The sequence below is a fragment of the Oncorhynchus nerka genome, linkage group LG5, assembly GCF_034236695.1.
Source record: "Oncorhynchus nerka isolate Pitt River linkage group LG5, Oner_Uvic_2.0, whole genome shotgun sequence".
NCBI classification, from domain to species: Eukaryota; Metazoa; Chordata; class Actinopteri; order Salmoniformes; family Salmonidae; genus Oncorhynchus; species Oncorhynchus nerka.
This window is the reverse complement of record NC_088400.1, coordinates 51,500,615-51,516,717: the sequence shown is the minus strand read 5'-3', so window position 1 is coordinate 51,516,717 and position 16,103 is coordinate 51,500,615. Positions and strand designations below refer to the sequence as shown.

At 44.0% G+C, this 16,103-nt stretch overlaps 1 protein-coding gene across 2 annotated transcripts in view; it reads right to left on the bottom strand.

Annotated features, from left to right (window-relative positions):
* Window positions 1-16,103, bottom strand: part of LOC115129604 (neural cell adhesion molecule 2-like) — a 451,208-nt gene that overhangs the window by 149,441 nt on the left and 285,664 nt on the right. For both annotated transcript variants that reach the window (XM_029660150.2, XM_029660152.2), the window contains exon 2: window positions 10,859-10,933. In XM_029660150.2, coding sequence (XP_029516010.1) covers window positions 10,859-10,933 — 75 coding nt within the window. The remainder of the gene's footprint in view (window positions 1-10,858; window positions 10,934-16,103) is intronic.

The following is a 16,103-nucleotide window of genomic DNA, read 5'->3' as shown; positions in this document are numbered from 1 at the left end:
AGTCCTCCGAAACACAACCCAACAAAGCCGCACAGCTTCTTAACACAGCACAACCGCACCAATGTGTCGGAGGAAACACCGTGCACCTGGTGACCTGGTTAGCCCGGCCCGCCACAGGAGTTGCTAGTGCACGATGAGACAAGGATATCCTTACCGGCCACATACTATACAGTCTCACTGCTCTTTAAACTTCCATTTGATATTTTTTAGTTTCTTAATCAAAGACAATTACTGGTAAAAGCACAGCATTTTGATTTCATCATTTTACTAAGGCTTTGAACTTGCTGCTCCGCCAATGGCAATCTATAGCCTACATTGCAGTTTGGCAGCCTTTAGGTCATTTTCGATACCAATGTTACTAGCCAGTTAGACACCGATCCTGTCCACCAATATTTGTGTATATATAAATGTATCTTTTGGGTCTGCTTGATATATACCTTTTTTTTTTATTGTATTTTTTACACTTTAATTTTATTGACACTGAACTACCGTGGTTTACGTTGGCCATGATTGGTGAGGTTGGTCACTGATGGTCCTCGGTTACATTCACTTTATCTTAGACTCTGCTATGACATTGGAGTCTAATACTATCACTCCTCTCTTCCAATTGTACTCTTGTTTAATTGTTGCAGTAGCTGAAGAGTTTAAGCAAACAAACCCTGTTTGCTTAATTGTACATATCCATATTACTAATTGTCCGTTTGCATACTATTATTGAATTGTTCCCTCCTTACGACATTTAACCATTTACCAATACACGGACTGATCCTTTTCATAGCCTACTGGTTAATTTCACATTTCTCAGCCCTGTGGCGACACCGAGTGGACTACACTCATTTTATGGCCATTGAAATGCCACCAATCGCTGATAATATTTTTCCATAACTGAAGCTTTTTTTTATTTTTTTTATTTTTTATTTCACCTTTATTTAACCAGGTAGGCTAGTTGAGAACAAGTTCTCATTTGCAACTGCGACCTGGCCAAGATAAAGCATAGCAGTGTGAACAGACAACACAGAGTTACACATGGAGTAAACAATTAACAAGTCAATAACACAGTAGAAAAAAAATGGGCAGTCTATATACAATGTGTGCAAAAGGCATGAGAAGGTAGGCGAATAATACAATTTTACAGATTAACACTGGAGTGATAAATGATCAGATGGTCATGTACAGGTAGAGATATTGGTGTGCAAAAGAGCAGAAAAGTAAAAAAAAAAAAAAAAAACAGTATAAAAACAGTATGGGAATGAGGTAGGTGAAAATGGGTGGGCTATTTACCAATAGACTATGTACAGCTGCAGCGATCGGTTAGCTGCTCGGATAGCTGATGTTTAAAGTTGGTGAGGGAGATAAAAGTCTCCAACTTCAGCGATTTAAAAAAAAAAATTTTAAATTATTATTATTATTATTATTTTTTTTTGCAGTTCGTTCCAGTCACAGGCAGCAGAGTACTGGAACGAAAGGCGGCCAAATGAGGTATTGGCTTTAGGGATGATCAGTGAGATACACCTGCTGGAGCGCGTGCTACGGATGGATGTTGCCATCGTGACCAGTGAACTGAGATAAGGCGGAGCTTTACCTAGCATGGACTTGTAGATGACCTGGAGCCAGTGGGTCTGGCGACGAATATGTAGCGAGGGCCAGCCGACTAGAGCATACAGGTCGCAGTGGTGGGTGGTATAAGGTGCTTTGGTGACAAAACGGATGGCACTGTGATAGACTGCATCCAGTTTGCTGAGTAGAGTGTTGGAAGCCATTTTGTAGATGACATCGCCGAAGTCGAGGATCGGTAGGATAGTCAGTTTTACTAGGGTAAGCTTGGCGGCGTGAGTGAAGGAGGCTTTGTTGCGGAATAGAATGCCGACTCTTGATTTGATTTTCGATTGGAGATGTTTTATATGAGTCTGGAAGGAGAGTTTGCAGTCTAGCCAGACACCTAGGTACTTATAGATGTCCACATATTCAAGGTCGGAACCATCCAGGGTGGTGATGCTAGTCGGGCATGCGGGTGCAGGCAGCGATCGGTTGAAAAGCATGCATTTGGTTTTACTCGCGTTTAAGAGCAGTTGGAGGCCACGGAAGGAGTGCTGTATGGCATTGAAGCTCGTTTGGAGGTTAGATAGCACAGTGTCCAATGACGGGCCGAAAGTATATAGAATGGTGTCGTCTGCGTAGAGGTGGATCAGGGAATCGCCCGCAGCAAGAGCAACATCATTGATATATACAGAGAAAAGAGTCGGCCCGAGAATTGAACCCTGTGGCACCCCCATAGAGACTGCCAGAGGACCGGACAGCATGCCCTCCGATTTGACACACTGAACTCTGTCTGCAAAGTAATTGGTGAACCAGGCAAGGCAGTCATCCGAGAAACCGAGGCTATTGAGTCTGCCGATAAGAATATGGTGATTGACAGAGTCGAAAGCCTTGGCGAGGTCGATGAAGATGGCTGCACAGTACTGTCTTTTATCGATGGCGGTTATGATATCGTTTAGTACCTTGAGCGTGGCTGAGGTGCACCCGTGACCGGCTCGGAAACCAGATTGCACAGCGGAGAAGGTACGGTGGGATTCGAGATGGTCAGTGACCTGTTTGTTGACTTGGCTTTCGAAGACCTTAGATAGGCAGGGCAGGATGGATATAGGTCTATAGCAGTTTGGGTCCAGGGTGTCTCCCCCTTTGAAGAGGGGGATGACTGCGGCAGCTTTCCAATCCTTGGGGGATCTCAGACGATATGAAAGAGAGGTTGAACAGGCTGGTAATAGGGGTTGCGACAATGGTGGCAGATAGTTTCAGAAATAGAGGGTCCAGATTGTCAAGCCCAGCTGATTTGTACGGGTCTAGGTTTTGCAGCTCTTTCAGAACATCTGCTATTTGGATTTGGGTAAAGGAGAACCTGGAGAGGCTTGGGCGAGGAGCTGCGGGGGGGGCGGAGCTGTTGGCCGAGGTTGGAGTAAGCTGAAGGTTATACTCGTTGTTTAAAGTGTGACTGAAACCGAAAATGTACACTTGCCTATTGACATATTTAATTTTTTAATTTCAAGTGCGCATGTAACTTCTTTCCAAGGTCGGTTTCACCTCACTGCACATGTAGGGTAATCAACGGATGCTGAGTAAGAGAGAATTCCTGCTGCTCATCTCGAGTTTAGGATTTGTATTTGTATTTTATTTTTTTTTTTTTTTTTGAAGGGTGTTGTACTATCATTTTTATTTTTGTGGGAATGTTGAGGGTTTTTGGGCTTTGCTTTTTTTAGAGGATTAAAAAAATATATATTCTGATGTTTTGCTCATGCTGCTCCTCTCTCATTCTTTCTTTTTCATTTGACTTCTCCTCATTAATAAGCATGCATGTATAGTTTAACAACAAGTCAGGATGGTACTTTAGGGTTTCATTTGCGGTTGTGGGGGGCAAATTAAGCGCTACAGAGTATTTTCACATCTGAAGCCTGAATACTGATATCGCATTTCTTCAAGAAATGCACCAACATGTTAATGACTAGATTGCATAAAGCATGGGTAGACAGGTTTTTCATTCTAACTTTGATGGCAAAGCCAGTTGAACAACAATAGTGATTCACAAACTAGTACATTTTTCACCCTTATATTTAATTTCAGATACTGGAGGACGTTATACAATAGCTAGTGGCACCCTCTTCCAAACCCCTGTAGTACTTGCAAATGTTTACGCCCCTAACACTAGATTTCTGACATCTATTTTAGCCTCTCTCCCTAATCTCGACACCCACTGCCTCATCTTCGGGCGGGGACCTTAACTGTGTTATTGAACCAACACTCGACCGGTCTAATCCCAGTACACTTACTCCTTCTGGGATGGCAAAAGCTCTTTCTACATTCATGACCCACATGGGTTGTGTTGATCAATGGCGCTACCTCCATCCGGTCACAAAATACTACTCCTATTCATCAAGCCTACTCACGCATAGACAACTTTTTTTTAGAGCCCTTCTCCCCTCAGTTAAAACTACAGAATATTCTGCGAGAGTGATTTCGGACCATTCCCCCCACATTCTGGATTTAGCACTTACTCCGAATGCAATTTGTTTTTGGAATTGGAGAGTTAACACGGCCCTATTGTCTAACAAAGAATTATGTGACTTTATCTCAACCAAAATAGATGTATTCATTCAAACAAATAAAAATGATGCCACCTCCCCTTATCTTCTTTGGGAGACTTTCAAAGCTGTTTTACAGGGAAAGATAATTTCTTACAATTGCTCATTATGTCAAACAAAGAAAATGGAAACATCAGGAACTGCTGGACTCAATCCTGGCAATACACCATCCCCTGAATTATATGGAGAGGCTGAAACTTCAAACTCAAATTAATCTGCTTTCCACTGATAAAGCAGAGTTTCTGTTGCAAAGAACAAAGGGGACGTACTACGACTATGGTGACAAGACCAGCCGCCTTTTGGCACACCAACATAAATGCCAGATTTGTTTTTAGGTCCAATTTCATCTCATCGTTTTTCTTGGAATATAAACACCATAATATTAATCAAATAAATTAAGCAAAATTTCTTCAAATCAAACCCATATACTATGATCTTACAAAAACATTTTAAAATTCTCTAGTGCAGCCAAAATTGAAGACTATCAAATGCTTCTCAAAGATGCCCTCTGGTGGTCAAACTAGCACCAACTAGCATTAATGACAACAGTGGCTGACAATTAAATAATGTGCCATAGAATTCTGCGGCAGCCCGCAAGTTGTGCTGCAGTACTTTAATTAAACCCTTTCCTATAAAGATCCGCTGAAGTTATTTGGATTTTTACGAATTATATTTGAAAGACTGGGTCCTGAAAAAAGAATTTTTTTTTTGCTGAGTGTAGTATTTATTATTGTACTTTTGGAATGGTTTTAGAATTATTTACTAAACTGTTATCTTTTCCTGGATATCTATGCGCTTGACAGTTTACACTTCAAATTAACAGAATTACAGTTGGGTAGATATCCAGAAAGATTGATGGAAATACAGTACAAAACCAGTCAGTCCGATTGCACAGATCAGGTCAAATATTATTAGTTATGCAAACATACTTAGTAAAAAAGTCTAGGACAAAAAAGGCTTCTTAAACCTGTTTGAGATAGGGGGCAGTATTTTCACGTCCGGATGAAAAGCATGCCCAAAGTAAACTGCCTGCTACTCAGGCCCAGAAGCTAGGATATGCATATAATTGGTAGATTTGGATATAAAATACGCTAAAGTTTCTAAAACTGTTACAATAATGTCTGTGAGTATAACAGAACTTATTTGGCAGGCGAAACACAGAGGACAAACCATCCAGGGGGAAAAAATGAGTTCACTGTGTTTTCAATTGGGTTTCTATGGGAAACTAGATTTCTGAGGCACCTGTTTGCAGTTCCTATGGCTTCCACTAGATGTCAACAGTCTTTAGAAATTGGTTGATGTTTTTCTTTTGATTATTGAAGAAGTTGTCCTGTTTTTTTCCATGTGTCAAGCCAAGTGGACTCTTGTTTGGTGCGCGCGACCTGGAACTCATTCCACTTTGATGTTATCCGCTACTAACACAGTATATTCCGTCTTAAATTTTTGCGTTTTTTATGTTTTAGGATACCTAAAGTTGGATTAGGAAAGTAAGTAAGCATTTCACTGTAAGGTGAATTTGGCGCACTTGACATATAAACTTTCATTTGATTTGAAAAATGTAATATATTGTTAAATGCCTTCTTGAACATGTGAACATTCATATGCCTTAATTACAATTGTGTATGTGATCAGTAAACATGAATAAAATGTTAAATTATGAGCCTAGTTTAGCCAAGGAGATGGCACTAAGCTATATAGGGAGAGTGGTAGGATTCATGATTGGCTGAGATAATTGTGGGATAATAGAGAGATTACTTTCTGGAGGACAATGCCCTGCTGACTCATGCATTTACAGTACATGCATATTCTTTAAAGAGATGGGTGGGGCTGAGGCTATGTGAATGGGCGTAAACAAAGAGTTTAGAACAGGTGTGTCCAGACTTTAGTCTGGGGTCTACCCTCCCCCCTCCAATATGAAATAACATTTCACCTCATTTATTTGATGATTTATTTGATGATTTCCCCTCGAGATTTTAACCTGTTGCTTCTACTCGGGACGCTTGCGTCCCAACTAGAGCTCTGGAAATGCAAATGCGCTACGCTAAATGCTAATAGTATTAGTTAAAACTCAAAAGTTCATTAAAATACACATGCAGGGTATCGAATTAAAGCTACACTCGTTGTGAATCCAGGCAACAAGTCAGATTTTTAAAATGCTTTTCGGCGAAAGCATGAGAAGCTATTATCTGATAGCATGCAACACCCCAAAAGACCCACAGGGGACGTAAACAAAATAATTAGCATTTCGGCGTTACACAAACCGCACAATAAAATAGAAAACATTCATTACCTTTCACCATCTTCTTTGTTGGCACTCCTAGATGTCCCATAAACACTATTTGGGTCTTTATTTCGATTAAATCGGTCCATATAAAGCCTAGATATCGTTATATGTAGACTGTGTGATAAACGAAAAAAACATAGTTTCAAAACGTAACGTCATTTTTTAAAATTCAAAAAGTCGACGATAAACTTTCACAAAACACTTCGAAATACGTTTGTAATGCAACTTTAGGTATTAGTAAATGTTAATAAGCGATAAAATTCATCAGGAGGCGATGTAAAGATCATTAGCTGTCCGTCTGGAAAAATGTCAGGCTAGAAACTCAACGAAAATATCCGGTCCTAGACCGGATTAGATACGGTGTCCTGCATGTGTTTGACCAAGAAAAAACTCGAAGGGAAATGACAAGACTCTAGACACTGTGTGGAAGCTGTAGGTACTGCAACCTCAGTCAATTAATTGTGGTTCACCTTTATCATGGGATCAAGTAGCGCATGGATATATTTTCCCATTTTCAGTGATCAGTTTTTCCTGTGCTTTTCGATGTAAATGCCGTTCTGGTAAAGCCACAGCAGTGATTTAACCAGTTTTTTAAACGTCTGAGTGTTTTCTATCCACACAGACTAATCAAATGCATATACTATATTCCTGGCATGAGTAGCAGGGCGCTGAAATGTTGCGCGATTTTTAACAGAATGTTCAAAAAAGTAGAGGGTCGACTGAAGAGGTTAAGTAATATCTTCAAACACCATTCTGATGAAAATGCACAACTGAGATGGGTCGATCATGTCTGTCGACTCGTCACATTGAAGTGAAAAGAACACACTCAGTTACGGTGGTTCTTCCTGTTAAAACCTCTTATGGCTGCGATCCCTGTATAGGGATCAACATCAGGGAACATTTCAGAGTGACAACTAAAAATACAACGTCGTAACATTAAACATTCTGTAAATGCAAGTGTCTTACATCCTTCAAAAGATTAGGATCTTGGTAATAAAACTACGTTTTCCGATTTAAAATAGCTATTACAGAGAACAAATACCATGCTTTTGTTTGAGAAGAGCAATCAACAACAGAAACATTTTCCGCCACGACAGTTTTTACACATTCACATCTGAAGGTAAAATTATTTCTCTTCTTGAGGGTCCCAGTGATCAAATAAAGTGCAGTTTTCTTTGATAAAATCCATTTTTATAGCCTAAATTGAAACATTTTGTAAACCGTTTGTGCCGTGAATTCCACCTCTATTAATTTTTTACGGAGCATTCGACGTAATTACACACGGTAAACCATCATTTATCTAGTCATGGTTGGTTTCAGTGCATTCCTCTGGATGTTTGCAACACAGCCAAACTTTTTTGCGGGGAGTATTGACCGAAGTGAACTGATTTGAAGACAACGAACAATGACTACCTTGCGCACCAATAATTTTAGCGAAGCTTCTTTGATTGACTGTCCGATGACCACTGATCTTCTTGAAATCTAGCTGGGTAGATAGCCAATGAGCTGAGGTAAACGCCAGTATGTAATGGTTTTGGGTTGGATCACCATTCCTTGTTTGTAAATGCACGCGTAAGGAACTCCCTTCTCGCCTTGACTATCAGAGGAGTTGCTGTGAGGCTTGTTACGCGCAGCAGTATTTCGGAATTTCAATGATTTCATTGAAGATATCATGGCGAATAAATCAGGAAAAGCGAAGTCAGTCTAAAGTGAAAGTGAAAGAGTGAAAGTGAGACAGATTTTGTGTTTGAGGAATCTTTGACTGTTATGATTCAAACAGGAACTGAGGAGCTGTTTCTGCAAGGGCAGGACGTACTTCTGAACGGGTGCTAATGCCGTTTTATGAAATATAAATATATATATATATATATTTTTTTTTTTTTTGCAACAAAAAAATATATATAAATATATATTTTGCAATTTGCAATGAAATGTGTGGTTTGTTTGTGTGTGTGTGTGTGTATATATCTATATATACAGTGAGGCAAAAAAGTATTTAGTCAGCCATCAATTGTGCAAGTTCTCCCACTTAAAAAGATGAGAGAGGCCTGTAATTTTCATCATAGGTACACTTCAACTATGATAGACAAAATGAGAAAAAAAAATCACATTGTAGGATTTTTAATTAATTTATTTGCAAATTATGGTGAAAAAAAGTATTTGGTCAATAACAAAGGTGAATACCTTGATTATTTGTGTTTTGTGTAGACGTGTTGTCCCTTTGTGTGTACATGTGTGCCTGTGTGTTTATATGCTCCCATATTTTGGTTAAATGGAATATCTATAAATCAGTAACCATAAAGCATATCCCATACATGTTTACTGTGTATCTCTATAATCTTTCAATCCTCACATATACAATATATGTCTATGATACGATTAGACCATTAGAACTGTTCCTGCCCTTTCACGGTCGGTGACACAGTGGAGTCTTGATGTTTTTCCCAGAATGCCTAAGTGTCTGGGTGTCAGCGGGGCACACCAGACACACATTCAGGGACTATTTCACATACATCACACAAGGTTGGTGGCACCTTAAATGGGGAGAAAGGGCTTGTGGTAATGGCTGAAGCGGAATTAGTGGAATGGTATCAAATACATCAAACAATTGGTTTCTATGTGTTTGATGCCATTTCATTCCTTCCGTTCCAGCCATTATTACGAGCCGTCATCCCCTCCACTGACACATGACGCAGGTACATGCACATTAGATAATACTTCAGGACACTCTGGGAGTCATCCAAAGAGTCAACAAACATGAGACAATTACTGCTCCTTCAGTGGTTCTCTTTCTCTCTCTCTCTCTCTACCTAACTAACTTCTTCTCACTCTCACTCTGTGTGTGTGAGTGCGTGCGTGTTTATGTATGCTTGTGTGCTTGTACACTGTATCCATGCAGGTGTGTGTATGTATGAACTGCTTTGGCTGTGAAAGGAGAACTGAGAGGTCACTGCACCCCCTGGCAATAAATAGATCCTCAGTCATTGAGGCCAGTGGAGGAGGGATATGCTATAGAACTTCCATTCTCCAGCATCCTCCATATTGTCTGCAGAAGGATCTGTTGAGCTAACATGATGTGCAGGGATTGTTTGAAGGCTGGGACACCGGTAAAACTATTGTATGTCTCTGGGAGAGGTATTCACCTGAAGTAAAACATATTTTGACATGTCTTGCCAACCACCATGTGGTTAAAGTGTAACTCGAGACTGAGTGGAGCACTGAGAGGCACCACTTAGCAATGACATCCGATTAAACACTGACATAAGTCTATAAAACTATTTTTAATAGTGAAAAATGGCAAGTAGATAAACCATGCAGTTTGCCAGAGGTCCTGACAAGAATAATAAACGGAAATGTTTTGAACAACTGGGGACATTTTGTTAATCCCCACACAAGGTAAAATTATATTTCTAGGGGGTTTAGGGTTAAGGTTATAATTAGTGTTAGGGTTATAATTAGGTTTAGGGATATGTTTAGGGAAAATAGGATTTGGAATGGGACTGAATTGTGTCCCCCCACAAGGTTAGTTATAGAAGAGTGTGTGTGTGTGTGTGTGTGTGTGTGTTTTTGTGTTTAGCTGGTCAGTACACACACACTGGGTGCAAATGGTGAACCGACATACTACCTCTTCAGATGTCACCATCACTCTGGGGGTGGCGTGTGTGTGTGTGTGTGTGTGGTGTGTTTTAGGGTTAAGGTTAGGTTTTGGGGTTAAGGTTAGGCAAAATAGGATTTTGAATTGGACTGAAAATGTGTTCCCACATGGTTAGTTATTGTAGACTGTGTGTGTGTGCGCCTCTCTCTCCCATCCCTCTTTCTCTCCTCTCCCCCACTTTCACCCCATTATTCTCCACACCACCCTTCTCCCTGCCCCTCTCCTCTTCCTTCCTCTACTCTCTGCACTCTACATCTCCCTCAACCAACCAACCTCTGTCCCTCTCTTCTCTGTCCATAAGCTCTCCTCACCATCTCCACCCCTCACTCCTCACCACCCTCAGCCATTCCTTCTCCCTGCCCCTTTCCTTCCTGTTCCTCTGCTGTTAGCTCCATGTTGTGATGTGCTGGCAGAAGAAGACAGGGACACAGCAGGGGTGGAACTGTGGAACAAAGCACTGCCAGCCCACACTGCCACCCTACAGAGCTGCAGGTACTTGGCTTGGGGCCCATGGCACATAGACCCCCCAAACAGGGGCGGAAAGGACAGGATCTGCAACAGGGTGGGATGGGCAAGGGGTTAGCTGAAGTCTGGGGGATTGGGTTGATACCGTTGGTTTGGAAGGATGATTATGTGTGGGATGGGGGGCAACCATGTCGCCCAACAACCCCACCACCTCCATCCAACCCATCGCCCATCTCACCACACACTCAGGATGACATATCCACATTTACATTTGATTTAACACACAGACAAGCATGTTCTCTTTGCCATTAGGCATCTTACCTGTGCATTTGAAGAACTTGGACTCTCCCACACTTAGCTCCACCTTGTTCAAGGATATGGATACCTGCAGAACAGCTGCGAGGATAGAGAGAAAGAGAAAAAAGATGAGTAGATACACACACAAAAACTCACTAAGATAACATAGGAGAATAAAGACATGGAGGGGTGGGTGTCACGCCTTGGTCAATATATTTTGTGTTTTTGGTATATGTTTGGTAAGCCAGGGTGTGACATGGGTTTATATGTTGTGTTTCGTATTGGGGTTTGTAGTAATTGGGATTGTGTTGATTAGGGGTGTGTCTAGTTAGGCTTGGCTGCCTGAGGCGATTCTCAATTGGAGTCAGCTGCTTATCGTTGTCTCTGATTGGGAACCGTATTTAGGTAGCCTGAGTTCGCGTTGTATTTTGTGGGTGTTTGTCCTGTCTCTGTGTTGTAGTCACCAGATAGGCTGTAATTAGTTTCACGTTCCGTTTGTTGTTTTGCTTTGTATGATATTGAGTTATTTCATGTACGTATTCTTTCATTAAAGTCATGAGTAACCTACACGCTGCATTTCGGTCCGACTCTCTTCATTCAACAGACGAATGCCGTTACAGAAACACCCACCACTCACGGACCGAGCAGCGTGTGATCTGGCAGGAGCTAAAGGACGACGTTATGGACAGCAGAAGTATGGAGTATACTACGTGGGAAGAAATCGACAGGTGGGCGGCCGATCCAGAGCGAGTGCAGGAGCCCGCCTGGGATTCCCTACAGCAATGCGAGGAGGGCTATAGTCGTATGGATTCGAGAAGGAAAGCACGGCTATACAGAGCGAAAACGGAAAGTAACGGGGGAAAGCGCAGAGAGAGAGTGGCTGAGTCAGGAGTCAGACCTGAGCCTACTCTCCCTGTTAATCGGGAAGAACAGTTGCAGTGGGAGAGACTGCACCATTTGGAGATTTGGACATGGGAGGAGGAATTAGACGGTAAAGGACCCTGGGCGCAGCCGGGAGAATATCGCCGTCCCAAGGAGGAAATAGAAGCAGCTAAAGCGGAGAGGCGCAGGTATGAGGAAGCAGCACGGCGACGAGGTTGGAAACCGGAAAGTCACCCCCAAAAATGTATTGGGGGGGGGCTAGAAGGGAGAGTAGTTATGCCAGGTAGGAGACCTGCGCATACTCCCTGTGCTCACCGTTGGGCTAGAGAGACCGGGCAGGCACCGTGTTATGCTATGGAGCGCACGGTGTTTCCAGTGCGGGTGCAGAGCCAGCTGCGTCACATACCAGCTCTTCCTATTGGCCGGGCTAGAGTGGGCATCGAGCCAGGTAAGCTTGGGCAGGCTCGGTGCTCAAGAGCTCCAGTGCGCCTACATGGTCCGGTCTATCCAGAGCCACCTCCACACACCAGTCCTCCGGTAGCAGCTCCCCGCACCAGGCTTCCTGTGCGTGTCCTCGATCCTGTAGCTCCAGTTCCAGCACCACGCACCAGGCCTTCAGTGCGCCTCGCCTGTTCAACACAGCCAGAGTCTTCCTTCCCTCCTACGCTGTTGGAGTCTCCCGCCTGTTCAGCGCAGCCGGAGCCTCCTGCCTGTTCGGAGCAGCCTGAGCTGCCAGTCTGCAGAGATCTGTCAGTCTGCCAAGTGCTGTCAGTCTGCATGAAGCAGTCAGAGCTGTCAGTCTGCCCAGCGCCGCCAGTGCTCCCCGTCTGCCCAGCGCTGCCAGTGCTCCCAGTCTGCCCAGCGTCGCCAGTCTGCCAGGATCCGCCAGAGGTGCCAGTCTGCCAGGATCCGCCAGAGGTGCCAGTCTGCCAGGATCCGCCAGAGGTGCCAGTCTGCCAGGATCCGCCAGAGGTGCCAGTCTGCCAGGATCCGCCAGAGGTGCCAGTCTGCCAGGATCCGCCAGAGGTGCCAGTCTGCCAGGATCCGCCAGAGGTGCCAGTCTGCCAGGATCCGCCAGAGGTGCCAGTCTGCCAGGATCCGCCAGAGGTGCCAGTCTGCCAGGATCCGCCAGAGGTGCCAGTCTGCCAGGATCCGCCAGAGGTGCCAGTCTGCCAGGATCCGCCAGAGGTGCCAGTCTGCCAGGATCCGCCAGAGGTGCCAGTCTGCCAGGATCCGCCAGAGGTGCCAGTCTGCCAGGATCCGCCAGAGGTGCCAGTCTGCCAGGATCCGCCAGAGGTGCCAGTCTGCCAGGATCCGCCAGTCTGCCAGGATCCGCCAGGATCCGCCAGTCTGCCAGGATCCGCCAGGATCCGCCAGTCTGCCAGGATCCGCCAGGATCCGCCAGTCTGCCAGGATCCGCCAGTCTGCCAGGATCCGCCAGAGGTGCCAGTCTGCCAGGATCCGCCAGAGGTGCCAGTCTGCCAGGATCCGCCAGTCTGCCAGGATCCGCCAGAAGTGCCAGTCTGCCAGTATCCGCCAGTCTGCCAGGATCCGCCAGAAGTGCCAGTCTGCCAGGATCCGCCAGTCTGCCAGGATCCGCCAGAAGTGCCAGTCTGCCAGGATCCGCCAGTCTGCCAGGATCCGCCAGAAGTGCCAGTCTGCCAGGATCCGCCAGAAGTGCCAGTCTGCCAGGATCCGCCAGTCTGCCAGGATCCGCCAGGATCCGCCAGTCTGCCAGGATCCGCCAGAAGTGCCAGTCTGCCAGGATCCGCCAGTCTGCCAGGATCCGCCAGAAGTGCCAGTCTGCCAGGATCCGCCAGTCTGCCAGGATCCGCCAGAAGTGCCAGTCTGCCAGGATCTGCCAGTCTGCAGAGAGCTGTCAGCCTGCATGGAGCAGTCAGAGCTGTCAGTCTGCATAGAGCAGCTAGATCCGCCAGCCAGCCAGGAGTTACCGGAGCCTACTACCTGTCTGAGCTTCATCTCAGTACTGGGCGTCCTCTCAGTGCTGGGCGTCCTCTCAGTGCTGGGCATCCTCTCAGTACTGGGCTTCCCCTCGGTCCCGGGCTGCCCCTCGGTCCCGAGCTGCCCCTCGGTCCCGAGCTGCCCCTCGGTCCCGAGCTGCCCCTCGGTCCCGAGCTGCCCCTCTGTCCCGAGCTGCCCCTCAGTTATGTGGGGATCAGGGTGAGGACTATTAGGCCATGGTCGGCGGAGAAGGTGGATTATCCCAGGACGCGAAGGGGAGGAACTAGGACATTCATGGAGTGGGGTCCACGTCCCGAGCCAGAACCGCCACCATGGACAGACGCCCACCCGGACCCTCCCTATGCTCTTGAGGTGCGTCCCGGAGTCCGCACCTTAGGGGGGGGGTTCTGTCACGCCTTGGTCAATATATTTTGTGTTTTTGGTATATGTTTGGTAAGCCAGGGTGTGACATGGGTTTATATGTTGTGTTTCGTATTGGGGTTTGTAGTAATTGGGATTGTGTTGATTAGGGGTGTGTCTAGTTAGGCTTGGCTGCCTGAGGCGATTCTCAATTGGAGTCAGCTGCTTATCGTTGTCTCTGATTGGGAACCGTATTTAGGTAGCCTGAGTTCGCGTTGTATTTTGTGGGTGTTTGTCCTGTCTCTGTGTTGTAGTCACCAGATAGGCTGTAATTAGTTTCACGTTCCGTTAGTTTTTTTGCTTTGTATGATATCGAGTTATTTCATGTACGTATTCTTTCATTAAAGTCATGAGTAATCTACACGCTGCATTTCGGTCCGACTCTCTTCATTCAACAGACGAACGCCGTTACAGTGGGGGGGTGACTGGATTTAAAAAGTTGGCGCTGTACAACGTGACCGGTCGGGAGTAGGATATTAAGTAACTGCGAGTGAAGAGCAAAATAATCAGAATATTGATTTATCAAGACCAGTTCCCATGTGTGTCTAAGAGCAGCGCAAAACTGTGCTGAAATAGTTGACCACACGTGGGTATGCTGTTGCATAAAATCCTATTATAACAATTGGATGACTTTTGGTGTTCCAGTATGCAAAAATGTGTTGCCTTCACTAGTCTACCTTATTTTTAAAAGAACTTCAGCACAGAGAAGAGAAAGAAGCCTAAAATAATACAACAATAAAGCGATTCATAAACACATTTGGCTGTTTTTAATATTGGCCATCAACCAAAAACACATAATCTACCATGGTTTTCCATTTTTAGCAAGATGATTCAAGCCATTGACTCACTGATGACAGTTTAAGAAACTTGAGTGGACTTATGGAAAGGCTCTGTAAGACATGTAATATATATATACTACCTTTCAAAAGTTTGGGGTCACTTAGAAATGTCCTTGTTTTTGAAAGAAAAGTAATTTTTTTGTCCATAACAATAACATAAAATTGATCAGAAATGCAGTGTAGACATTGTTATCAACTGAAAACATTCATCCGTGACTATGTCAAGCCTACAAGCAAAGATTAACTGGTGAACGCCATCAAGACGTTTTGGCTTGAGAAATTGACGATACAACAAATGCATTGGTTATCTCAGCAAGGTTTTACCCGTGGTCAATGGAGATGGGGAGGAAGTGCAACTAAAATGTACTGAACTAATACATTGCAAATGGGTGGGATTTTCACACTTAAAGTAAGCGGGCTATTAAATTACCATTTTGTAAATAAATCGATGTATGAAGAGTCTAATGTCCTACTAATAGCCCATCATGGAAACATTGTTTGCATGATGGTCTACACCTGCTAGAGTACACTTGTGAAAAACAAGTGTTTGTAAACATGTTTTCAAAATGCCTCCAGCTCTTCATCACCACTTTAAATAAAAACACAGCATCTAAAAAAAAATGCACATAACGTTTGATTACATTCTTCATCGTAACCACAATGTCACAAATAATCAAACACACACACAACATGAGCAGATTAACTTGGGTCAAAACAGCCAAAGCATTTTTCGTTAGGGCAAATCTGGTCTGTGAGAATATCCAATAGGCTTTTATATAAATATAATGTAGGGTTAATTATAATAATAATAATAATAATTGTAGGATAACAGATCGGCTCTCAGAACTCATTAAGACGTGGCTTCTATATTCAATATGATAATTCATTCAGAAGGTTAAACCCATATGTTTTAGGCCTGCAGTAGGTTATAATGAACTGAACATGGTGTGTCAATTCATAAAGCATGTGCCATGGAATCAGTACATCAAAAAAACTATTTTGCAATCTGTATGTCACAGCTGTCAATTTTATGGTCCTTAAATGAAACTGGTATACATTTTTAGTTATCACAAGTTTGGTCTTTAATGCAGGGCCGGTAGACAAGTTACTTAGTTTTTTATTTTTCCTCTACGGGAACGGTCCCAACCCCCCCACCCCGCGGGAAG